The sequence below is a fragment of the Dioszegia hungarica genome (assembly GCF_025882075.1).
Source record: "Dioszegia hungarica strain PDD-24b-2 chromosome Unknown MKK02contig_32, whole genome shotgun sequence".
Classification (NCBI taxonomy): domain Eukaryota; kingdom Fungi; phylum Basidiomycota; class Tremellomycetes; order Tremellales; family Bulleribasidiaceae; genus Dioszegia; species Dioszegia hungarica.
Window position 1 is genome coordinate 942079 of NW_026515781.1, and position 20901 is coordinate 962979.

A 20901-nucleotide genomic window follows, 5' to 3' on the forward strand; every position below is an offset into this window, starting at 1 on the left:
TGCTGGTATAAACCATCGCCTCTCGCCAGCGCAAGGTCCGCGCCTCATGGCGCCGGCGGTGCTGGCGGTGCAGGTGCCGCAGGATCTGGAGGCGCAGGCCCAGACGCCGAAGCCGAAGCAGCAGGCTGCGCGGGAGGGTGACGAAGGATCTTCTTCCAGTTCTGGTCTGTCAGCACTGCCCACTTTTGGACGCCAGGCAAAGGCTCACCGAGTGATCAACCGATGTGAAGTCCTCACAACGCTCCGCCAGTCCGATCAACTGCTTCATCAGCCTTTGATCATATCGAGGCAGAGGAGATAGATGAACATACGTAGTTCCCAAGCTTGATGAGCTCCTTGTCTCCCAGTCCGTCTGGCGTGCCTGCACCCTTGAACGCCCGGATCTTGAGTCCTTCTCCGGGGTTCAAGGCAAAGTTCCGGGAGAGGTCATCGATATGTATGGACTGCACAGTCAGCTTCGGAATTTGTCCGACACACGAGCCCCGTACGCTTCAGCTTACATTCTTGGCTGACCAGTGTGGGAAGGATGCCCAGAAGTAAGCGAGAGGCTTGACCCTGCTCATCAGCGTTGATACTTCTCTGAGTGCGTCAGAAGACCTACTCGTGTTTGAACGGCTGACCGTCCCTCTGCGTGAACACCTATCACGTCAGCTGATCCTGGCGGCCGGCGCTCCGTACGACGCAGCTCACCGGGAACATTGACGTCCGATCCGCCACAAAGCTGATCTTGTAATTCCGGTCCCCTCCAATCATCCCAATCTCGACCAGCTTGCTCTCGAGCCACCGCCAGTGGGTTTGGGACCAGACGACAATGTCATAGTGTGGGTAGACCCTTTCCTGTCAGTTATAGTCTCCACAGAAATCACGGAACACGATATAGCTGACTTTTCGAGAAAATCATGCAACCCAGGACGTGCGCACTCGTCTGCGGGCAGGGAGCCTTCAAGGAGGGGTTTGGTGTCAACGATGGCTAGACGTGAGCTGATACTCGCTTGTCCTCGAAGCGAACTGGTCAGCTTACTATAGTCAAGGTCAAGGACGAGAAGGCGCTTTCCTGGTCGAGGATCATCCATGACCTACACATGAGCTGAGTCCAACTTCCAATTTCGTTCGAGCGGGCGCGTCAGCTCACAGTGATAGGACAAGACCTGATCACCTCCTGTATCTTCCTCTTGTTCCTCGGATCATCCGCTGGAGCGACCAGCCTCACCGCCTCTCCCTTGGCAATCGCCAGCGCCTTATACCGCACGTCAAAGTCGTCCGCCTGTTGCTGTACCGAGTCAGCTCCTGGGTGTCCAAGTAGGAGAAGACGGCAGCTCACCTGCTTCGCCGTCTCTGAGCGATATACAAAACTATCCGCCTCTGGCGTCCCGATCATCGTGAACTTGATCCCATTCTTGACTCCCAATGCGCCAAACCGGACACTGTCCATCTCGCTCGACAACTTTCCTTTGGACAGACCAATGAGCTTTTGTCGCTCGGGAGGGACGTTGGTAAGGACTTCGATCTGATGGCGGAAGTCGTATACCCTGCGTGCTCAGCTATATACCCTACTGTGACAGGCACGGGGGAGCACTCAGCTCACATATCGTTTCCACCCACTCGCAACTCGTATATCTTCCCACTCCACCCCATCCTCAGCTCATAAAACTCTTCCTTGACGCTCACTTCCTCCGGGAGGGGTATAGCCTCAAACACCGGCGTCTTCTCCACGCCGTCCACGTCCATGTTCTCGCCGTTCCCATTGGCGTCCGCGCTCGGGGTGGCGGGCAGGGTTGAAGGTCCAGCTTGTGCAGAGTAGCAAGACGGGTCGACATGGAGTAGTTTGGGCTTTTTGGAGCTGTAGGGTGTGCTCTGGATATCGGGGAGGGCGGTGATTGTTGCAGGAGCCTCGGAGGGCAGAGAAGCGGGGTTGGACGAAGGGGCGTCGTCGGACATGGTGGTTGACAACAGATGTAGACAGCGGCGGGTATGGGTAACGTGACGCTATTCTCTCCGAGGGCAATGCAGGAAGGGGCAAGACTTCCAGGAGTCACACTACCTATAGAGTACGCTTGTAGAGTACCTTTCAAGTAAGGTAGAAAGGAAGGGTAGCAAGTTGCTGGAGCGGAGTCGCGTCCAACCGACCCAACAGCTGTGGTCCGCTCCGTCTGGGGCTCCACTCGACGCACGGACATCATTCCTCTCTCCACGTGGCTCACCCAAGATTTCAAGTCCACACTCGTCCCAAGGTCCAGCTACAACCTGCAAATTTCACTCTATCCTCTACCATCCCTTGCAGCCACAATGAGCAACTCAGAGCTCGCCGACCGCCCGGTCAAGAAGGCCAAGCCAGCCTCTGACGCAACCGCAACGGCCAAAGCAGGCCCGTCGACCCCTGCCCCGCCGAGCTCGTCACGCATCTTTGCGCCGTTCCGAGCGCTCGGATACGTGTGTAACCATGTCCCGTTCGCTATGTTTGTGCACGTGCCAAAGGGGGCGCTGGCGACGCCGGCGGTACAGGTCGTCGTTAGTGTGGGGAGGAGCTGGATGATGTGGGATGCGGGAAGGATGACTTTGTTGTTTGTCGGTAAGTCTGCCGATGTCCGGGGGAAACAGCTAGTGGAGGGGATGAGCTGATGGGTTAGGCCCGGATGCTGGAGCTGCCATCACGAGCTTGGCGGTTACGGGCACAGAAGTCTTTGCGGCTGCAGGACCACGGATCATCCGATATATCCGAGGCAAGGAGGTCAGTTGATAGCCCGCATCTAAGAGTGTAGAAGCTGATGGAATAGGCTGGACAATTCAACTCGCCGAATAAAGCACCACTTGGGGAAATCATGATCTTTGGCGAGCAGATGCTTGCGCTTCGGGAGGATGGGAAGGGGATGTTCATCTGGAACCTGGCCACCCGGAGTGAGCTGAAATAGCTTCATGCGTGTAACACAGCTAACGGCCAAGAGCTGGAAAATGAGATCGCCTTCCATACCACCTTTATCGCTACGGCGCTGCATCACCCCGCGACGTACATCAATAAAATCATCGTCGGGTCTCAAAGCGGAGAAATGCAGCTCTGGAATATTAGGACATGGTACGTTCCCCTTCTCACCCCTTTTTGCCGGACTGACCAGCAGTACCATGATCCATACCTTCTCCGCCCCCTCCTCGCCTTCCCCAATCACCTCCCTCGCCCAATCTCCCGCTATTGACGTGATCGCCATAGGTCATACGGACGGCACGATCCGTTTACACGATTTACGGCTGGACGAGCCCATCCTCCAGCTGAGTCAGACGGATGGGGCGGTCACCTCTCTTTCGTTCAGGATGGATGGGCCGCCCATACTGGCAAGCGGGTGTAGTAATGGCTCGTTCGCGGTATGGGATCTTTCTAAAGGCCGGATTGCGCATGTGCAGCGAGGAGCGCACGAGAAGGGCGTGGCGGGGTGTCAGTGGGTCCAGGGGCAGCCTCTGTTGATGACCAGCAGCGAGGATAATAGTGTTAAGGTGAGTCCGAGTGAAGAAGTGGATGGGCAGAGTTGATGAGTAGCAATGGGCTTTCGACTCGCCAGATTCCGTACCCCGGCTTCTCAAGTTCAGAGGCGGACATCACGCCCCGCCCGCTTGGGTACGGTACTATGGGGACGACGGGAAACAGATCTTGACGGCTGGAAGGGATCGGGCGCTGAGGTATACAAGTGTAGTGAGGGACTCGAGGAGTCACGAGTTGTCGCAGGGTGAGCTCACCGGAACTGGTCACAGTCCGGGTCAGAGCTGACGGACAGGCGCGGTAATCAAGAAAGCCCTCACTCTTGGCGTTTCATCAGACCACCTGAAACTCCCCCAGATCACGGCGATAGCGAGCTCCTCGACCCGCTCGAAAGACTGGGACGACGTCCTCACTGCGCACGCGGACGATGGGATCGCGCGGACATGGAGAGCGCTGGAGAAGCGGATAGGGACGAATCTGCTCGAGGCGGACGATGGAGTTGTTCAGGTGAGCAGATATTTTACTGGTTCAGTCTTACGAGACGAGGCGAGGAAAAGAGCTGATTTTGGAGTCTGTCTGCGTCACTGCGTGCGGAAACTTCGGGCTGGCCGGGTCCTCGACGGGCGAGATCCGGATGTGGAACATGCAATCCGGGAAGGAACGCCGATCTTTTGCGTTGTCGGGCACGGTTGCGGGCGATTCAAAGCCCAAGATTATTGCGCAGACGAAACCGAAGAAAAAGGCGGTGAAGGAGGATAGGTTGATACAGGCTGTGACTGGATTGGTGACCGATGCGCTTAATACGCGGGTTATTGCCAGTACGCTCGAGGGGAAATTATACGTGAGCTAAGAGTCCTGCACCACGTAATACAGAGAGGAAGAGCTGACACCTCAGACGTTCGACTTCCACAGCACCAAACTCCTCTCAACCCTCACCCTCCCATCCTCCATAACCGCTCTCACCCTGAACCGGGACTCCAACCTCCTCTTGTGCATCTGCGACGACCTCGCCCTCCGTCTCGTCGATAGCGAGTCCAACCGCATCGTCCGTGAATTGCGGGGCTTCCAGGGCCGGATCCTCGACGCGTGCTTCTCGCCCTCGGGCCGATGGGTAGTCGCTTGTGCCCTGGACGGGTGCGTGCGGACGTACGATATACCCACCGGACGGATGGTGGATATCTTTAGGGCGGAGAGCGTCGCGACGAGCTTGACGTTCAGCCCGACGGGGGATTTCTTGGCTACGAGCCATGTGGATAGTTTGGGGGTGCACCTGTGGTACGTATTCCGGCCTCCCAAGTCGAGGGTGGGTGATCGGAGCTGACGAATAGGGCAAATAGGGCGCAATTCTCAGATCTGTCCTTGAGACATATCAACGAAGACGAGCCCGTCCCGGACCTCGCCCTTCCGTCGATCCAAGGCGAGGAAGACGCGATCGGGATGGACGGATTGGAACTTGTTGGCGAACCGGAATATACCGATCTCTACGTTTCGCCCGAGCAGCTCGAAGGGGGGTTGTTGACACTTACGCTGCTCCCGAGGAGTAGATGGCAGACTCTTCTCAACCTGGACACAATTAGGGTGAGCTTACACCGCTCGGAAGGTCTCCTGCTCAGAAGGGTCAAGCTGATATAGTAGCAACGGAACAAACCAAAGGAGCCCCCAAAGGCGCCCGAAGCCGCGCCGTTCTTCCTCCCTACCGTACAAGGGCTGGAGACCCGCTTTGATCTCTCTTCGGCACAAGACGAGGCATTGAAGCAGTCCGGCGGGAAACGGATCGATCTGGGGGATGGGGCCGGGTTCGTCGAGAGCGACTTCACGCGCCGATTACTTGTTGAGGATGTCGAGGGGGACTGTAAGCTACATCTTCCATCTTTGATTTGCATCTGCGCGATGATGTAACTGACCGCTAGATTCCGCCTTCTTTGAACACCTAAAATCCCTTCCCCCATCCCTCCTAGACCTCGAAATCCGATCACTCCTCTCCCTCCCGCACCTCGCCGCGTTTATCACCGCCCTTACCCAGCGGCTGAAGAGTCATCGAGATTTCGAAGCGGTACAGGCGTACCTTGCTGTCTTTTTGAGAGTGCATGGGGATGTGCTGGTTGCGCATGAGGAGTTGTTGGGGGGTTTGAAGGAGCTCAGGGAGGAGCAGGGGAGGGAGGGGGGACGGTTGGGCAAGTTGGTGGGTTATAGTTTGGGGACGTTGGGATTTTTGAGGAGTGCGGGGTTGTAGGGCGCCCACAGGGGCGGAGGTGTGAGGGGGTCTTGTTGTGTTGCATGCACCTTTGAGCAGAGTCCGCCAGTCTCTGCACTGCGGAACCAGCAGATGTTTCCGAAGAAGCGCCATATCACTCGAGATCAGTAGACTGCGGTGCGGACAGATACAACGTGCATGAATGCGACTGATGCTACAATGATGACAGCTACCCCTTTCCCCCTCGTTCCTCTACTCCTCCGTATCCTTATAATTCGCCATCGGATCGTCGAACGCCTGCTTTGTCAAGCGGTACGCCTCTGCTTGTATCAGCTCTACCCTCATCCCATTCATGCCAAGAATCCAACTCACCCAGCTCTTCCTGCGAAACATCCGTTTTAGCCTTCTTGGTCTGCGCCCACGCCTCCTCATCGCCCATCTCCTTCCGCTTCCTCTCTTCCGCCACTGCGCGCTTAAGTCGATCCTTGTCGAGCTCCAAATCCTCATTGCCTTCTTTACGCTTCGCAATCCCCGCTTGGCCCCTCTCCCTCTCCTTCTCTTTGCCTTTACCCTTCTCTGCCTTCGCACTGGCAGCCTTCTCCGCCTCGGCCGCAGCGGCACGCCTCCGGTCCGCCTCGGCCTCTTCGTCGATCCGTCTCTTGTCCCCGGCGGTCTCAAGCAGAGCAGCGACAGACGTAGATGTATTGGCCTCCTTGCCTGCCTCGCCGGTACAGTACGAGTTGTACGTGAGGGAGTGGCAACAGGTGTAGCCCCAGGCGGCGTTGGCGCGGTCATAGAAGGAGCCCCAGACGGATTTGTGGTTGTTTGGATGGACTAAGAGTCAGCTCTGCCCTGCATAAGGAGACGTCCACACGGAAACGCTAGCTCACTGTCTTCTTCGTATTTCGACATGGCTTTGGCTCGTTCTCGGCCTTTAATGACATTTCCAGTCCGCGAGTATTCGACATCTACATCATGAGTTTCGTGCTTTCTTTTGATCCTGAAAGCAGCAAAGATCAACTCACACTCCTCCGTCTGCCCCTGCAGCAGCTCCTGAGGCAACCTCTCGAGATGCTCCTCCCCTCCATATTTCTCCAAAATCGACACCTTGTTGGTATCCTTCATCACCCCCTTCTTGGCCGTAAACTCCTTGTGGAGCATCATCGCCGCTGTCGGGTTGGCTTCGATATGGACGTTGTGACCGAGCATGTTGGATTGCCACGCGAAGGTTTGGAGTTTGGCCATATTGGTGCTTTCGCCAGAGTACCGGGTGAAGTTGTCGCCTGCGAATTTCATCTGCCGGGTCAGCCTGAGAGGACTGACTGTGAAGGGAAAGCTTACATCTTTGGCGTCCTTATTCCCCTCTTCTGGAGCATCCCGCATCGCCCGGGTCTTGGGATCATAGTACGCTGACTCCGGATTGAGATTGATCAGATACTTTGCGGTATCCTCTCTTATCCTCAAATTCCGGACCGTGATCCGGTTCTTCTCATCCAGCTTTTGCCCCACCTGCTCCGCCGCATCCGCATACTTCTCCTCATCCTCCTCGTCCTCATCCGACGACCCAAACTCATCATCCACCACCTTCTTCTTTTCCTGTACGACCTGCCCTTCCCCCTCTTGCGCAGCTTTATCAATCTCCTCCTCCCTCACTTTTCGCCGCGCCTCCTCCATCGCCTCATACTCATCCACTACCGCCTTGTACGCCGCCGGATCGTACCCATTCCACCTATCCCGCTTGGCATCGTAGTCGCCATCGAAATGCTGGACCAGCTCATCCGCCATGATATCCTTGCCGGTATATTTTGCCCCCTTCTTCCGAGGCCGCTCCACGCAGTCCTTTTGCTTGTGCGACATCGCCCCGCAGTTCTCGCACGCGCCCTTCCGGAACTTCTTGCTGGCTGGCCCGGCTCGCTGACCGCGGTCATACCATTGGTCCAGCTTGGTTCCCTCCTTCTCCTCGACACGCTGATGCGCGAGCGAAGGGACTCCGATATCGGCGTACCATGGTGCACGAGAGATGAAGTGAGGGATGTGAGGGTTGATGGCGTTTCCAGATTCGTCTTGGGCGGGCGCGGCGGTACCAGCTTTCCGAGCCGCTTCGAGGTCCCGGACTTTACGCTGCTCCTCCCGAGAGAGCTTGGCGGTGACGCCTGAATGTCAGCAAGGGCTCAGGCCGAAGGGAGGGAGACGTACTGGTACTGATGATCTGTGGTCGTTCCGCCATGGTAGCTGAGTAAGTATAGATGTAAGAGAGAGAGATGGATTAGCTATAGTGCTGGTATAGTTGGGTGGCAAACAGTCAAGTGCCACTCGGATAAATCGCCGGAAACGCCGAAATCAGCCTCTTGCGCCCAGCCATCTCCATCTCCTAATTCTCCCTCCGTTGACCATACCATATCTCACTAGTCTCCTATATCCTCTTAGCAACACATACAAATATGTGGCGCCCAGCTACCAAAGCAGTATCCGGGACAAACGATGTAAGTACTTCCTTTCCCTCGAAGGAAAGACTCATGTCTAATCCCCAGGTCCCGGTGGCCAACAAGCGCCGATTCGGTCTGCCCGAAGAGGCCCCACCTCCCGCCGCTGCGCCCGGTCCAGGCTACTCTCGCCCTCCTCCGCAGGACATGCAATTCTTCAACGGTCGACAAGAGCGCGATAGGGCCCAAGAACCCGCGTATGGTCAACAGGCCCCCCCGCCCGGTCCGCCCTCTTCGAGCAGGTGGGACGAGCGCGCCCCGCCTCCCCGCGAGGTGAAGAAGGAGAGTCGGTGGGATGAGCCTCGGCGCGATGACAGGAGGGATGACAGGAGGGAGGAGCGGAGGGATGATAGGGGGTATGATGGGGGAAGGGACAGGGATAGAGAGCGGGACAGGGAGAGGGATATGGGCAGAGAGAGGGAGAGGCGGTATGATGATCGCGAGGATCGAGGGAGGGACCGAGAGCCTGTTCCTGCGGATGGTGAGTTGACCCTTTCTGGTGCTGAGATTGAGCTGATTTTAGACGCACCACGGAAGCGAAAGTCCAGGTGGGGTGCGGAATCGCAAAAGGTCGAACTCCCCGGTCTCCCTTCCCAAATCACTGGAAAGGTCTCGCAGACGGAATTGGACAACTACGCCATCCACGTCCGTCTCGAGGAAATCGGTCGTAAGCTCCGCACCGGAGACGTCATCCCTCCTCCCGGTCAGCGCTCTCCTTCCCCCCAACCAGAATACGACCCGTACGGTCGCCGCACCAACACGCTCGATATCCGATACCGCAAGAAGCTCGAAGATGAGCGTCTTCGCCTCATTGACCGAGCGATGAAGGCCGACCCAACATTCAAGCCGCCCACCGATGTTTATGCTGGCCGAGGTGGTCGGTTCGGGCGTCCCTCGGACAAGGTGTACATCCCCGTCAAGGAGTTCCCGGAGATCAACTTCTTTGGTCTCTTGGTCGGGCCGCGTGGAAATACGCTCAAGACGATGGAGAGGCAGTCGGGTGCCAAGATTTCGATCCGAGGCAAGGGGAGTGTCAAGGAGGGCAAGCAGAGACCTGGAGACTTCCCGAATGACGAGGATGATGAGTTGCATTGTCTGGTTATGGCGGATGATGAGGCCAAGGTGCGGGCCTGTGTGGCGTTGATCAACAAGGTTATCGAGACTGTGAGTTGCCTCTTTGCAAGACCGTACGAGCAAAAGCTGACTCATCCAGGCTGCTTCTACTCCCGAAGGCCAGAACGACCACAAGCGACACCAGCTTCGAGAGCTCGCCTCCCTGAACGGTACACTCCGAGATGACGAGAACCAGCTCTGCCAGAACTGTGGTGAAAAGGGTAGGTTCCTCCCCTTCATCTTGCGAACTACAGCTGATTTGCAGGCCATCGCCGGTGGGAATGCCCCGCCCAGCGCGTCTACTCTGCCAACGTTATCTGCCGACTCTGCGGCGGTGCCGGCCACATGGCGCGTGATTGCCGCGGCCGAGGCGACCCCAACATGATGCCCACCAAGGATACCGCCTTCGATTCGGAATACACCGCGCTCATGCAGGAGCTCGGCGAGCAGGGTGGGCATGCCATGCCGGGTGGGATCCCCCAGGTACCGAAGAATGAGATTCCGCCTTGGCGTATGCCGGAGAATTGGCAGAACCAGCCTTTCCTTCAAGGTCAGTGACTTCGCATTGCGCTTGGTCAAGGATGAAGCTGATGTTTTAGGTGGATTCCGAGGACCTCCCGGCGGCGGTGGCGGTTACCAAGGTGGCGGAGGTGGCGGGTACGGGCAGCAGCAACAGCATCAGAATCCGGGGTACGGGTACGGTCAGGGTGGTGGACCACCCCAGGGCTACGGCGGTGGTGGAGGCGGTGGTGGTGGCGGGTATGGCGGACCTCCCGGTCAAGTCCAAGGTGGCGCACCGGACGCGTATCAAAAGTGAGTCTCACTCTAACCCTCTATCTCACCCGCCTCACGAGGCAGGTCTAACGTGAAAAGCCGAAACTGACCTAATGTCTAGCTACTACGCCAACCTCGGACAAGCTTAAGAAAGCTGAAGCTGATCGGCTCTCGATGCTGATCACGCTGTCGCTTTCTGACTGTCGACCGGAGTATCGTGTACGAGTAGGCGAGAGAGGGGGGGTGTCGGTTCTCGTTAATTGATGGATGAAGACGAGACCAGCGAAAACAAAAAGCCAAAAACAGATAACAGACTCTTTTAACGTAACGCAGCGGGGTGGTCGTATAGCGGTATAGAAGGGGATGGGAAGGAGGAAGAGGGAAGGAGGGGAGAGGTTTCGCTAATGTATGCCCGACGAGGTTCATATTGACCTGTCTATTTTCTTCCTCCGCGAGAATCGGCAGCCAGACCATCTGCCATCCTCAGCACATGCAGGAGTGGTCGGACAAGGTAAGAGAGCTGTTTGCTCTTGGTCATGGACTCGACGCAGCTACACGTAAGCCTGGTCAGACGGTCTTCGAGCCTCCCTTCCTTGCACACCCGTCCCGTCGTAGCTGCTCGGCTGCCTCAGCCGGTCGACAATTGGCCTATAGCCGAGGGACGTCTACATCGTCTCTTCGACCGAGTGATCTATATGCACCTACCATGGTCTCCGCGTCGCCAGGCAGTACATACTGACCATCATTACTACTGACTCATCACTCAGTGACACAGTGCGTAGAGAGCGCTTGTCTCCTTTGACGCCACACTGTTGTACGGCTGTCCCATTAGCCGTAACCCCATGGGCTTGCCCTCATCTCACGATAATCAGATCCTTTGATGATCGGGCCCTGTCACTATAACTCGTCCATCAAGATTCTGGCAAAATGAGCCTCGGACGACATGACTGCTGAGAGCACGAAACGCGGCCGAGCCCAGACTGACGATTATCAAGCCCCTGTCATTTATCATCATGCTTCTTTGCTCAGATCTGGTTAAATGAGGCTTGGAGCCTACGCCATAGCGAAGGGGTCACGCCAGATCGCGTGTCAGGGAGTCAAAGGAAATCCAGGGGTGGGGCGCAAAGAGAGGCAGAGAGCTGGGCGAGTGGCGAGCGAGGTCAAGGCTTCTGGCGATACATACTATATAACGGATCAAATCCATCATTCGTCTGACTTCATACTTCATCCCACCTCACTTCCACTTTTACCAGCCACAAATTTCCTCCCAGAATGGGTACTGCTTCAAAGCCCACAGAACCCAGCTCGGTGATCAAAGATGGGCCTGGGCTGCGGATCTCCACGTTCCTGGAGAATATGGCCAACACACAGGACCAGACCGCTCTGACTGCCTCCAGGACCGAACTGGCCAGTCAGGTGAAGAGCGTGACGGACGCAGACTGGCGCGCGTACCTGACTTACAAGCTCAGTGGCCTTGACGCTATCATTGCAGCCCAGGATCCGAGTCAGGACATCGAGACGCTCGTGACTCAGCTGACCGAGGCGCTGCAAGGCGCTATGCAGCTGGATTTTCAGTGAGTTCCTGCTTCTAGCTGTAGTCGAACCACTAACGAGCGACTGCAGACAAGATGATGGAGGGGCCGAGCATGAACCCCCGATACCGGCTCAATACCCTCACCGACAGCGCGAGGAACTCATCTCCAGCTCCGAGGATTCCGCCCGAAGTCTCCTCAACGTTGCCCGATCTCGAGGCGTCTTCGTCATCACTGTGCCCGGGGCCAGTTGCAATTGAAGCGCTATTGTGCGCTGCCCGTGACAATCCCTGGAGATCAGTTGAATGTGAATGAGAGGATGAGGTCTTGAGCGAGTCTGTACATAATGCTGCGATATGCGAGACAATGCATAGGGACTGATAAAATCGAGGGCCAAACTGACTAGGACCATTGGATCGCATCGAGAAGTGCATCTCGGTGGCGACCAAAAGCGTCTTCATCCAACATTGGCAGACATGGCAATCCCCTTTGATGCGTACTAGCCAGCTCAATTCAGAGCCACAGAACCAGTGCGTGTCAGAGCTACGACGCAGATCAGGCAGAATGACTTTACATATACTACATAGTGCAGCACGAAAATCAACCCACTCTGCTGATCAGCTTAGGGGTGGCGAATCGCCCACTTGGCGACCTCGCAATCTCGCGGAAGACATTGGGTAGGAGGCATTATGTACGGTCGGCTCAGTGTCCAACTGGCAGTACATACTACAGCGGGGCGAAACGTATAGCGCAAGGACTCCGTTCACGATCTTCCCCTTTCTATCACTTGCAAATGCGCGCCCCTCGGTGAGCCGCGCGACAAATGAGCCTTGGACAGTACGCCGATATGAGGCGTAAAACGCAGACCCGCCATTTTCCTTTACGTCAAATGCACCTCATCGCCCCTTCCAGATCGCGCTTTCAGCTTCTAGCTAAATGGCCCTTGGACGATACGCTTTGATCGCGAGCGTGCCCTGCCTTGCAAGAGTTCTCAAAGGATCACAAGGGATGTTAGGGATCTCTTGCATTGGCCACGCTGAGAGGGTGGCGACAGTCCGGCGGACGGGTTGCGGGGTATATATATCTAGCTGGAAGACGGACTGCGTCTTTGACCGTACTTCAACTTCGTTCCTGTCCATTCCGATACACATCCCTGCACCAATACACGTACTCACTACGGAATGTCGTCGACCATCAACTACAACGAGGAGGAATACTCGGAGCTGACAGGCTATACCGGCGGCCTGATCAAACCGTTCCTGTGGCGATCCGCCAGGTCCGCAGATGTGGAAGCTCTCAGCGCTTTCAAGGCCTTGATGACCGATCGGACTGCTCGATGGGAAGTTTAACCCTACTACGTACAGTACATCATTGCCTCAACTGGATGGGACGGCAGGGCAGACTTGATCGGCCTGATCATCAAGCATCACAAGGCGGGTCTCAGCGGCACGACTTTGGACGCGGCCGGCTCCGACAACGAGTCATCTGTGGAAGAGATGACCTCGGTTTTGCAGCCATTGATCAGCCAGGAGGACAGGTAAGCGACAAGGTAGTTGCGGACATCTCTGTTATTGATCTCGCTGATCCGAAAACTTAGCGCTATTGGGCGTTCTCCGTTTGCGCCGAAGGGTCCTGACGCAACAGCCAACCTGGCTCGCGAGATCATTGCTACCGCCCGGAAGGCAGGTGCCGACGCCGCTGCGGCTCGCCAGCAACGCTCCGCCACCACCTGCACAGCTACCAGTGCCGGTACCATCGTTCCGCCTACCATCACCGTTACTGACCCGACCGGTGACGACGATGATCCCACCCCCGAAGGCAATCTTTGATGTGGACTTGGTCTTCATGGCTTCGATCCGTTCTCATCTCGTGCGGTTCATCGGAGATTTAGTATGCATGACTTTTTACAGACTAGTTATCAGTACGATCATGCGAGAGGATGTCAGAGTAGTCAGAAGATTGGTCGCAAAAGGTGCATCGTGAACACCCAACCCTGGCATGTTTATGCAGGCTAAACATCGTTACTGAGTCCCCCCACCGTTTACCACACCTCATCCACCTTGCTCCGGCTGATACAGAAGCCCGGCGTGACCCACTCCTTACACCCGCACTGAACACCCGCCCAATCAAAGTTCCCAATCTTGGCTCCGCACTTCTCGTTGGGGCAGATAAGCTTCCCCGAGATGTTTCCGGTCCGAAGAACAGGTTCCATCCACGTCAACTGAGGAATCAGCTTCGGCCCGATCCACACTTCACAACAGCTGGGCAATGAAAGACTTACAGGTTCGACAAAATATCCAGAGCACCTTGGGTTCACCAAGATGGGTGTTCCCGTACTGGCCAACTCCCCCCCGAATCCGCCTATCCCGCCTGCGACACTCGCGGCGCTTCCCCGACGCTCTCCGGTCGGCGTCATACTCAGCATACTCCGCCTCCTCGCCGCAGTCCTCGCTCCGTCCGCAGACGCCGTAGATCCCGATCCAGACCCAGAGCCCGAGCCTGAGCCGGAGCCGTTCACTGCAGGATGGGCAGTCTCTTTCTCCGGTGAAGAAGGGGGAGAGTTGGACATGGGCGATGCCGCGATAGGGACGGGCGAGCTCGAGCCCGAGCGCAGAGCCTGCAGATGCGGTGGAAGGCGAGAAGCGAGCTGCTCCGCCGTCTGCAAGGGGCGAGAGGACGCCGCGCGGCGATTCGGCATGGAAGGAGCGGCCATAGGTGCTGGGTCGACCGTACCGCCCGGCGTGGACGCGGAACGTTTACGCTGATCCCCCGGGTGGGCAGGTGTCATCTCGCCTGGCGACTCGACGGAGAGTGATTGGGCCGTACCGGTAGATATGAGCGCGCGGGCGGTGAGAGTGAGCCCTGGTGTAGAAGCGCGGGGGAAGGGCACGCTGCCGCTCTCGCTTGGGTCGGTTGGGGAGATGGGGGTCAGGGGTGAGAATGGGGAATTGAGATTGGGCCGGTCCGATGACATGCTGGGTTGACGGCTCCGCGCGCCAGGTAGACCAGTGAGCGGGTTGACAATGTCCGAGACGGCGCTCCCTCTTCGCTCCATCGCCGTGCTCTCGCGAGGGGACTCGTCCCCGCCCACCGAGCCCGCGTCGGACAAGCGGTGCATCTGGAGTGGGGCGGGAAGGGAAAAGTTGCTCGGTGTCCTGGGCCGAGAGACCGGCGCTTGATCCAGGATATGGTCCATCATATGTTCCCGGACCGCCAAGAACCGCCTGCAAGTCCTGCACCGGATCTTCCGGCGTCCGAGCCCGCCCATCGGGGAAGCGGGCGCGGAGGGAGTAGGCGTAGCGGGGTACTTGGCCATCTTGTCGACGGCCGGAGAGGACGTTTGGCCATTCATGAACGAAGTAGCGTTACGTTCCATGTAGAAATGACGGGTGGACCGGTCGCGTAGCGTGACTTTTCCGTCTCCAGAGTGGAAGAGACCGAGCTGGTGCAGGAACGTCTCGGACGGGTCGATGACGGGCCGGTAGAGACGGACCATGTCGACCGCTTCGGACGGAGGGAGGGAGAGGGCGGTCATGAGGTATGCGGAGGCGACGGTCGCGGACCGACTCATGCCGGCTTGGCAGTGGATCAGAACGCCGCCGGGCTGGGTAGGGGAGAGTTGGCGGATAAGGGGTTCGCGCGGACCTTCTTCGATGGAAGGGTCGATAGGGGAGGATGGAGAAGAGAGGGCGCGTTCCCGTTTGCGAAGTGCCTCGCCGATCCAGGAGACGCAGGTGGGGAGGTGGGAGAGGATGTCGGTATCTGGGGAATCGTCTATCTCCAAAGCGAAGACGGAGAAATGAGGGGGGAAGCTAAGGCGGGGTCGGAGGAGAGAGACGATGTTGGTCTGTGAGTTAACTACTGTCGATGTAAAGCATTGAGTGGCTCCGAACCAAGAGAGAGGGAGAGCTTACTATTCCCCGCGCATCAAGCCCTTCAGAGTCCATGGCAGCGACCAAGTCCCCCACCCAAAGACCCCCAACGATCTCCTGTAGGTGGATCACCTCCTCCACGTCGCTCCTGTCTCCATCACCGTTCTTCATCTCCATCGCCACGTCTTCTCCTTCCCCATCTTCCTCCTCGTCCTCGTCCTCGTCATCATCCACCGCAAACTCCTCGTCTGCCTTCTTCACCTGTGCCCTCACATATCCTTCTTCCTCGGGATCATAGTATCCCGCCTGCCCCGGCTTCTTGACATCCCCCTCCCCTCCAGATCTATGAGGACGGGTACTGACACCAGCCGCAACTTGCCCAGAAGGCGTTTGACCCCCACCCGCCAATTTCGCATAGAGCCCCAGTTTTCGCGCAGCCCGCTCCAGACTGCCCGTATCTTCAACCTGCTCAATCACGTCGTCTACCGCCTCGTCGTCTGGCTTGGCAGCGTCGTATGGCGCGTTGGCGGTCAAGGTCGACTTGGACCGGGTGGGCATGAGCGGTGGACGGGGTCGAGGGGTTTCATCGGTGCCAGCCGGGGCAGCGGTGGAAGGAGGGGGCGCAGCTTGCGGGCTGGGGTTGAGAGGGCGGCGCCTGGGAAGAGGGCGCGTAGCGGAGGGATTGATGGACATGCTGGGCAGATGATGGGAGCTGATACGCTCGGGAGAGAGGAAATAAGCAAGAGTGATTGTCAAGATATTTTCGGAGAATTGATTGTTGGGCGATGACGATGACGTTCATGCTTTTGGTCAGGGTCGTCTAGGTACCGCTAGTAGAGAAGTGCAGGATTGACGATGAGGCCGAGGGCCCCCAATCTGATGATGGCGAGGTGCAGGCTGATTGCAAGCCGAGGCATATGATGCAAGCTATAGTGCGGGGAGATAGAAAGCAAGGGGGATCTCGATGGAACGCCCGGCATGCCCGGAAACAAGGCTTGCAAAGGGGTTCACTGCCGCCGACAAAGGAAGTGCATCCCGATTTTCTGTATCAATCTAGACACAACTCCCTTGCCTGTTACTCTATCTCCATCTAGACACCCTCTGCACACTATCAGCCATATACAGATCACTGTTGAGTGAGGAAGACTTACGGGAAAGAGCGGCGTTGAATCGGTTGACCTTGGAGCTGGCTGAAAGGTCGACTGAGGGGATCAGCTACGTCCTTGCGCACGGGTGGCACAGGCAACAATCGGCCAGTTGACTTACTCGACTTGTCTCCGAAGTCGACCAAGAGACCACCGAGGACAGCGGGGTTGACCTGGAATTGTCAGCCATGAACCGGGACAGCAACTCCATCTACGACACCCCTCGATGCCTCGTTCATTCCTGCCTTGGCCCCTCCCACCATGTCTCCCCTCGTTCCATGTTCCAATGATACGCCAAACTTACCCGGTTGGAAATCTTGAGCGTCTTGCCCTGCGCAACCTCAGTCCCCTTCAAGGCCTTCTCGAGCCTGCTCAGCGCCTTCCCGTCGAGCTGCTCCGCGCTCGTCACAATCACCTCGAGCTCGCCACGGTACGCCGCCATGAGCGAGTTGAAGTCGGCAAACACCTTGGGGGCGGATGCGAGACGGCCGTTCTCGGACAGAACGGAGAGGAGGTTGGTGAGAATGGGCGAGGTCGATGAGGGGAGGAAGGTCTTCATTTGCGAGGTGCGGTCGGAGGCGGAGAGAGTGGGGTTTTCTGGGGATCAGCAGAGGTCAGATATAGGGATTGCCCGGGGCATAGTATTGAGGGAGGGAGGAGATGGGTTGACGAGATGTCCGGCGGGGCGCCCGCCGAGTGAGTCCTCCTGGTACACTCTGATCCGCCCATTCCGCCTCATTCCGCTGAGACCCGTCAAGCGCTTCAGGTCCACCTGATACTCCCACTCTGCCCGCCCCTCATCCACCTTACACCCTTTTCCCAGACTCTCATGCCACCCCATGCCATCCATTCCAATTCCCTCAACTCACGGATGAAAGCCGCGACCTTTTGGTCCTCCTTGATCTTCTTGTCAAAAGTCTCAATGTCCTTCGCCAATGACTCGAGATCCTTGGTTGACTTCTTCAGTGCGGCCAAGTAGGTCGAGGTGGCGTAGGTGCCAGTGAGGGAGTTGAGCTGGAGAGGCGCCTGAGGTATTAGCTCGACCCTCGATATTGATTCTCGGGGCCTAGCAATTCCGCTGTGTCCTTCTCTGGATACCCTCGCGATCCTGCAGGTGTTCCGCCGAGTAGTCCCATCGTTTCGTGTCCTCCTCCAGCCGCCTCAAGCTCGAGCAGCAGGAGGATGCCGTCTGCACCTCATATCCGACAATTCCCGACCTCTTCCGCCTTGACGTCTTGAAGCTGGCTCGGCCCGCCTAGCTCACCTTGACGGAGCCCGAGGTGCCCGCCGCTGCGGTCGCGTAACCCCTTTTAAGCAAAAGACGAGCTGCCGACATGGTGTATATGAGATGTATAGGGTGTTAATACAACTATAGCTATAGCTACACTCTTTGCAGCAAGAGGCTCTCGCCCTGGGTCCGGTAAAGTGAGGGGACCAGACACGTAGCCCATGCCGGGACGGCAACCGGCGTTATCTGAAACGCCGGCAGTGCTGAACCAGTGTTTACGCAGAAGTGGCGCTTTTTGGATCCGGATTTTCCCTATCCGGACCGGATTAACTGCTTTGATTTCTTACGTCACTCACATGTCGGCCGGGTTGTTTTACCAGTTGTTTCGGAATCTGCGGTCCGACCGTCCTGCTTCTTGACCTCTTTTCTCAGTTGTGCATAGACAGAGCTACTGTAACGCTGCAGGTACTTGAGAGACACTCCCCCAGGCAGCAGGTTCAACTTCAACTCCGTCAAGCGCTCGGCCGATCGTCCGCACAGAGCCGCCACCGTCCTCTCGCTTTCCGTCGGCCGCAGATCCGATCATCCCGGGAGAAGCATAGAGCTTAGAGCTTAGACCACCTCATCGGAGGCGATACCATCGTTCACCTCGTCCAGCGTCATCCAAGCCATCGTCGCGCACTGCGCGCTCGCAGCCCGGTGCAATGAATTCCACCCTACCCCCCTTCATCCCCTATTCGCACCTCAGCCCTTCCTACGCACTCCCGCACGACCGATCCAATCTCACCCCGTCTGGACAACATGCGTATGCGCTGGGGCAGGCCGGACCGGGTCCGTCGAGCCGGGGCAGCGCCTCGAGCCAGATGATCTCAGGCCAGGATGGGTACTTCTCGCAAGCTTTGAGAGAGAACTCCATCTCGCCTGTTGACGGTGAGTTTGCACCTAGCCTTCGCACTGGAGTCCAAGAGCTGACTGTCAGGCATAAATCCCCTCTCCCTCCCCATCGATCCCTCCTCCGACTTCTACAATCGGTACATCAACAGCCCCGCCTCCCCCATCTCTCCCGACTCGCACGGAACTATGGCCTCCTCCTCCACCCTCCCATATCCCACACAGCAGCAACAACAACAGCAAAACTACCTCTACTCCATCTCCGGCTCACATACCAACGGGAACGCCAGTCAAGGCCATGAGTACGCTATGCGGCCAAATACAGGCATGCGGTTTCCGTCTGGGAGTAATGGCGGGATGTACGACCAGCCACAGGGGTCTATACATCCGGGGCATGTCAACCAGCGCTCCGGCTCGCGGGATAGCGGAGCGGGTATGGCATATAGCCACGATGGGCGGAGTGTACACGGGGGCGTACAGGATCTGGCGGTCTTGCGGCTGGATGCTCATGATGTAGAGGGGGATGGGCAGGAAAGCGGAAGTGGCGATGAGGCCGAGGAAGAGGGAGAGGGAGGGGATGAAGGTGAAGGCGAGGAAGGAGATGAGCTAGCGGGAGGTGGCGAAGAAGAGTACGCAGATGAGGAAAGGGACGAGCTGGATGAAGGCGGAGAGGTGGATAATGAAGAACCGCTCTACGTGAACGCCAAGCAGTATCATCGGATATTGAAGCGGAGGTTGGCGAGGGCGAGATTGGAGGAGCTGAATAGGTTGAGTCGGTCAAGAAAGGTCAGCTCTCGTACTATCCTACGAATCATTCGTTATATGCGAGGGGACTGAGCTGATCGTCTAGCCGTACTTGCACGAATCTCGTCATCGGCATGCCTGTTCCCGGCCCCGAGGGAAGGGCGGCCGGTTCCTCACTGCCGAGGAGATCGAGCAACTCAAGCTGGATCAGGCCTCAGCGGCGGCGGCGCTGATCGCCGATGGTCAAGAAGGACCGTTGGAGGATTGAGCGAGCAGTCATCGCTCATGAATGTGGAAGACGACTGGAAGACGTAGGTTGTTGGCTGCGCGTGTATGAGTTCAGAGCAATCGTCGGGGCAATCACTATCTGAGGAGATCGCTTGGGGCAGTCGCTGGCCGGATGATACATGTACCATTACGTGGTAGCGGGTTCTTCGAACGCACTAGAGGACGACATGATGTCTCTACCTGCGTTGTGTGGGTGTGTGGAGCCCCTTTAGATATGTGAAGCCCATGACAACGTAGGACACCTATGACTACGTTGCGATCGTTTATCGGCTTCTATTCGAGTATCTGTACAGCCGATGCAGCGTAGTGTTGGGCACAAGTACAAGTTGTACAAGTAACACCTCGATAACATTTGTAATGGAGACGGGAGACAATGCATGCGAGACAATGTAAAGCAAGCGTAGAGGCAAGGAGACGTTCCGCAAACCATCGTTCAGTCACGGTGTAGCTGTCCCTACAGCTGCCCTCCCGGTATGGACACCCAGCAATTGACCGCTGTACTGACCTCCTCGAAAAATCGCGCACGTCTGATGGACTCATCGATCGTCTTGGAAAGCTCCGTCCACACTTTGTCATGTTGTTGACGCGTGGTAATGTGGCTCTCTTGCACTGCCTCTCCGTAATACTTGGCCGACAATCTCTCTCGAATCGCTGTGTAAGGGACGCCAAGCATCAGATCTGCCGACACCTCCGAATGAAGCCTTCTGATCAGCGGCGAGCTGAGCAGGTCGGAGCAGGAAAGTGGACTGTGTCCGTCTCGCATGACCTGGTGGTGGAAAGGGCAGAATGAGCGTTCCGTGGTGACGTCACTGGCTGGATCCAGCGAGGTCACCTGCTTGCCCCAGACTGCGCTCTTGGTACCGTCCCCCGTGATGCCCATCATATCGCAGAAGGCGCAGGGGTCGACAGCCTCGGCGGCGGGCTGGACGGAAAAGTCGAACCTCGGTGTGGTGACTCTGTCGCCATCAATGGTAGATGGGGAACTCGGGCACGAAGACATGTTGCTCTTGGATGGTTCGATATGTTGTGATGCATGATGGAGCACTGTGGTTATCGTAACGGGGAAGAACGATGGGTGCATCGCCGCGGCAAGGGGGACCGTGGCGCCTTTTATCCGCCTGTCTGCTTTGGCCCAATCTAGCCGATCCTTTCTGACCGCCAAGCTGCTACA

General features: G+C 57.3%; 8 protein-coding genes across 8 annotated transcripts; 3 read left to right on the forward strand and 5 right to left on the reverse strand.

Annotated features, from left to right (window-relative positions):
* Positions 1–278: 278 nt before the first annotated feature.
* On the reverse strand, positions 279–1728 carry MKK02DRAFT_21610 (HAD-like domain-containing protein; the record flags this gene model as incomplete). Its single annotated transcript, XM_053086439.1, has 9 exons — positions 279–443; positions 501–555; positions 602–639; positions 691–832; positions 886–970; positions 1022–1076; positions 1133–1270; positions 1322–1529; positions 1586–1728. The coding sequence occupies 9 exons, from the start codon at positions 1726–1728 to the stop codon at positions 279–281; spliced, it is 1029 nt and encodes a 342-aa protein (XP_052941811.1).
* Positions 1729–2454: 726 nt separating this feature from the next.
* MKK02DRAFT_21215 (putative WD-repeat protein) lies at positions 2455–5699 on the forward strand (the record flags this gene model as incomplete). Its single annotated transcript, XM_053086379.1, has 12 exons — positions 2455–2569; positions 2628–2728; positions 2775–2895; positions 2941–3070; positions 3114–3483; positions 3527–3713; positions 3762–3973; positions 4038–4307; positions 4362–4741; positions 4795–5044; positions 5102–5318; positions 5377–5699. The coding sequence occupies 12 exons, from the start codon at positions 2455–2457 to the stop codon at positions 5697–5699; spliced, it is 2676 nt and encodes an 891-aa protein (XP_052941812.1).
* A 213-nt stretch (positions 5700–5912) lies between these two features.
* On the reverse strand, positions 5913–7887 carry MKK02DRAFT_41679 (mRNA processing-related protein; the record flags this gene model as incomplete). The annotated part of the gene is made up of 6 exons (XM_053091659.1): positions 5913–5980; positions 6033–6494; positions 6551–6628; positions 6686–6956; positions 7002–7813; positions 7857–7887. 6 exons carry the CDS (start codon positions 7885–7887, stop codon positions 5913–5915), a joined length of 1722 nt encoding a protein of 573 aa, XP_052941813.1.
* Positions 7888–8101: 214 nt separating this feature from the next.
* Positions 8102–10073, forward strand: MKK02DRAFT_21387 (putative splicing factor SF1; the record flags this gene model as incomplete). The annotated part of the gene is made up of 7 exons (XM_053086408.1): positions 8102–8143; positions 8192–8340; positions 8431–8611; positions 8657–9307; positions 9357–9477; positions 9522–9806; positions 9856–10073. 7 exons carry the CDS (start codon positions 8102–8104, stop codon positions 10071–10073), a joined length of 1647 nt encoding a protein of 548 aa, XP_052941814.1.
* Positions 10074–12070: 1997 nt separating this feature from the next.
* On the reverse strand, positions 12071–13333 carry MKK02DRAFT_30996 (uncharacterized protein; the record flags this gene model as incomplete). The annotated part of the gene is made up of 5 exons (XM_053088186.1): positions 12071–12172; positions 12207–12440; positions 12738–12916; positions 12944–12974; positions 13016–13333. The coding sequence occupies 5 exons, from the start codon at positions 13331–13333 to the stop codon at positions 12071–12073; spliced, it is 864 nt and encodes a 287-aa protein (XP_052941815.1).
* A 270-nt stretch (positions 13334–13603) lies between these two features.
* Positions 13604–15992, reverse strand: MKK02DRAFT_21395 (uncharacterized protein; the record flags this gene model as incomplete). Its single annotated transcript, XM_053086410.1, has 7 exons — positions 13604–13783; positions 13844–13988; positions 14049–14280; positions 14323–14611; positions 14654–15409; positions 15477–15712; positions 15836–15992. The coding sequence occupies 7 exons, from the start codon at positions 15990–15992 to the stop codon at positions 13604–13606; spliced, it is 1995 nt and encodes a 664-aa protein (XP_052941816.1).
* Positions 15993–16524: 532 nt separating this feature from the next.
* MKK02DRAFT_41683 (OSCP/delta subunit of ATPase) lies at positions 16525–17915 on the reverse strand (the record flags this gene model as incomplete). The annotated part of the gene is made up of 6 exons (XM_053091660.1): positions 16525–16535; positions 16586–16636; positions 16701–16752; positions 16884–17176; positions 17449–17605; positions 17844–17915. The coding sequence occupies 6 exons, from the start codon at positions 17913–17915 to the stop codon at positions 16525–16527; spliced, it is 636 nt and encodes a 211-aa protein (XP_052941817.1).
* Positions 17916–18511: 596 nt separating this feature from the next.
* On the forward strand, positions 18512–19710 carry MKK02DRAFT_41684 (CCAAT-binding transcription factor (CBF-B/NF-YA) subunit B-domain-containing protein; the record flags this gene model as incomplete). Its single annotated transcript, XM_053091661.1, has 3 exons — positions 18512–18737; positions 18787–19484; positions 19549–19710. The coding sequence occupies 3 exons, from the start codon at positions 18512–18514 to the stop codon at positions 19708–19710; spliced, it is 1086 nt and encodes a 361-aa protein (XP_052941818.1).
* Positions 19711–20901: the final 1191 nt, after the last annotated feature.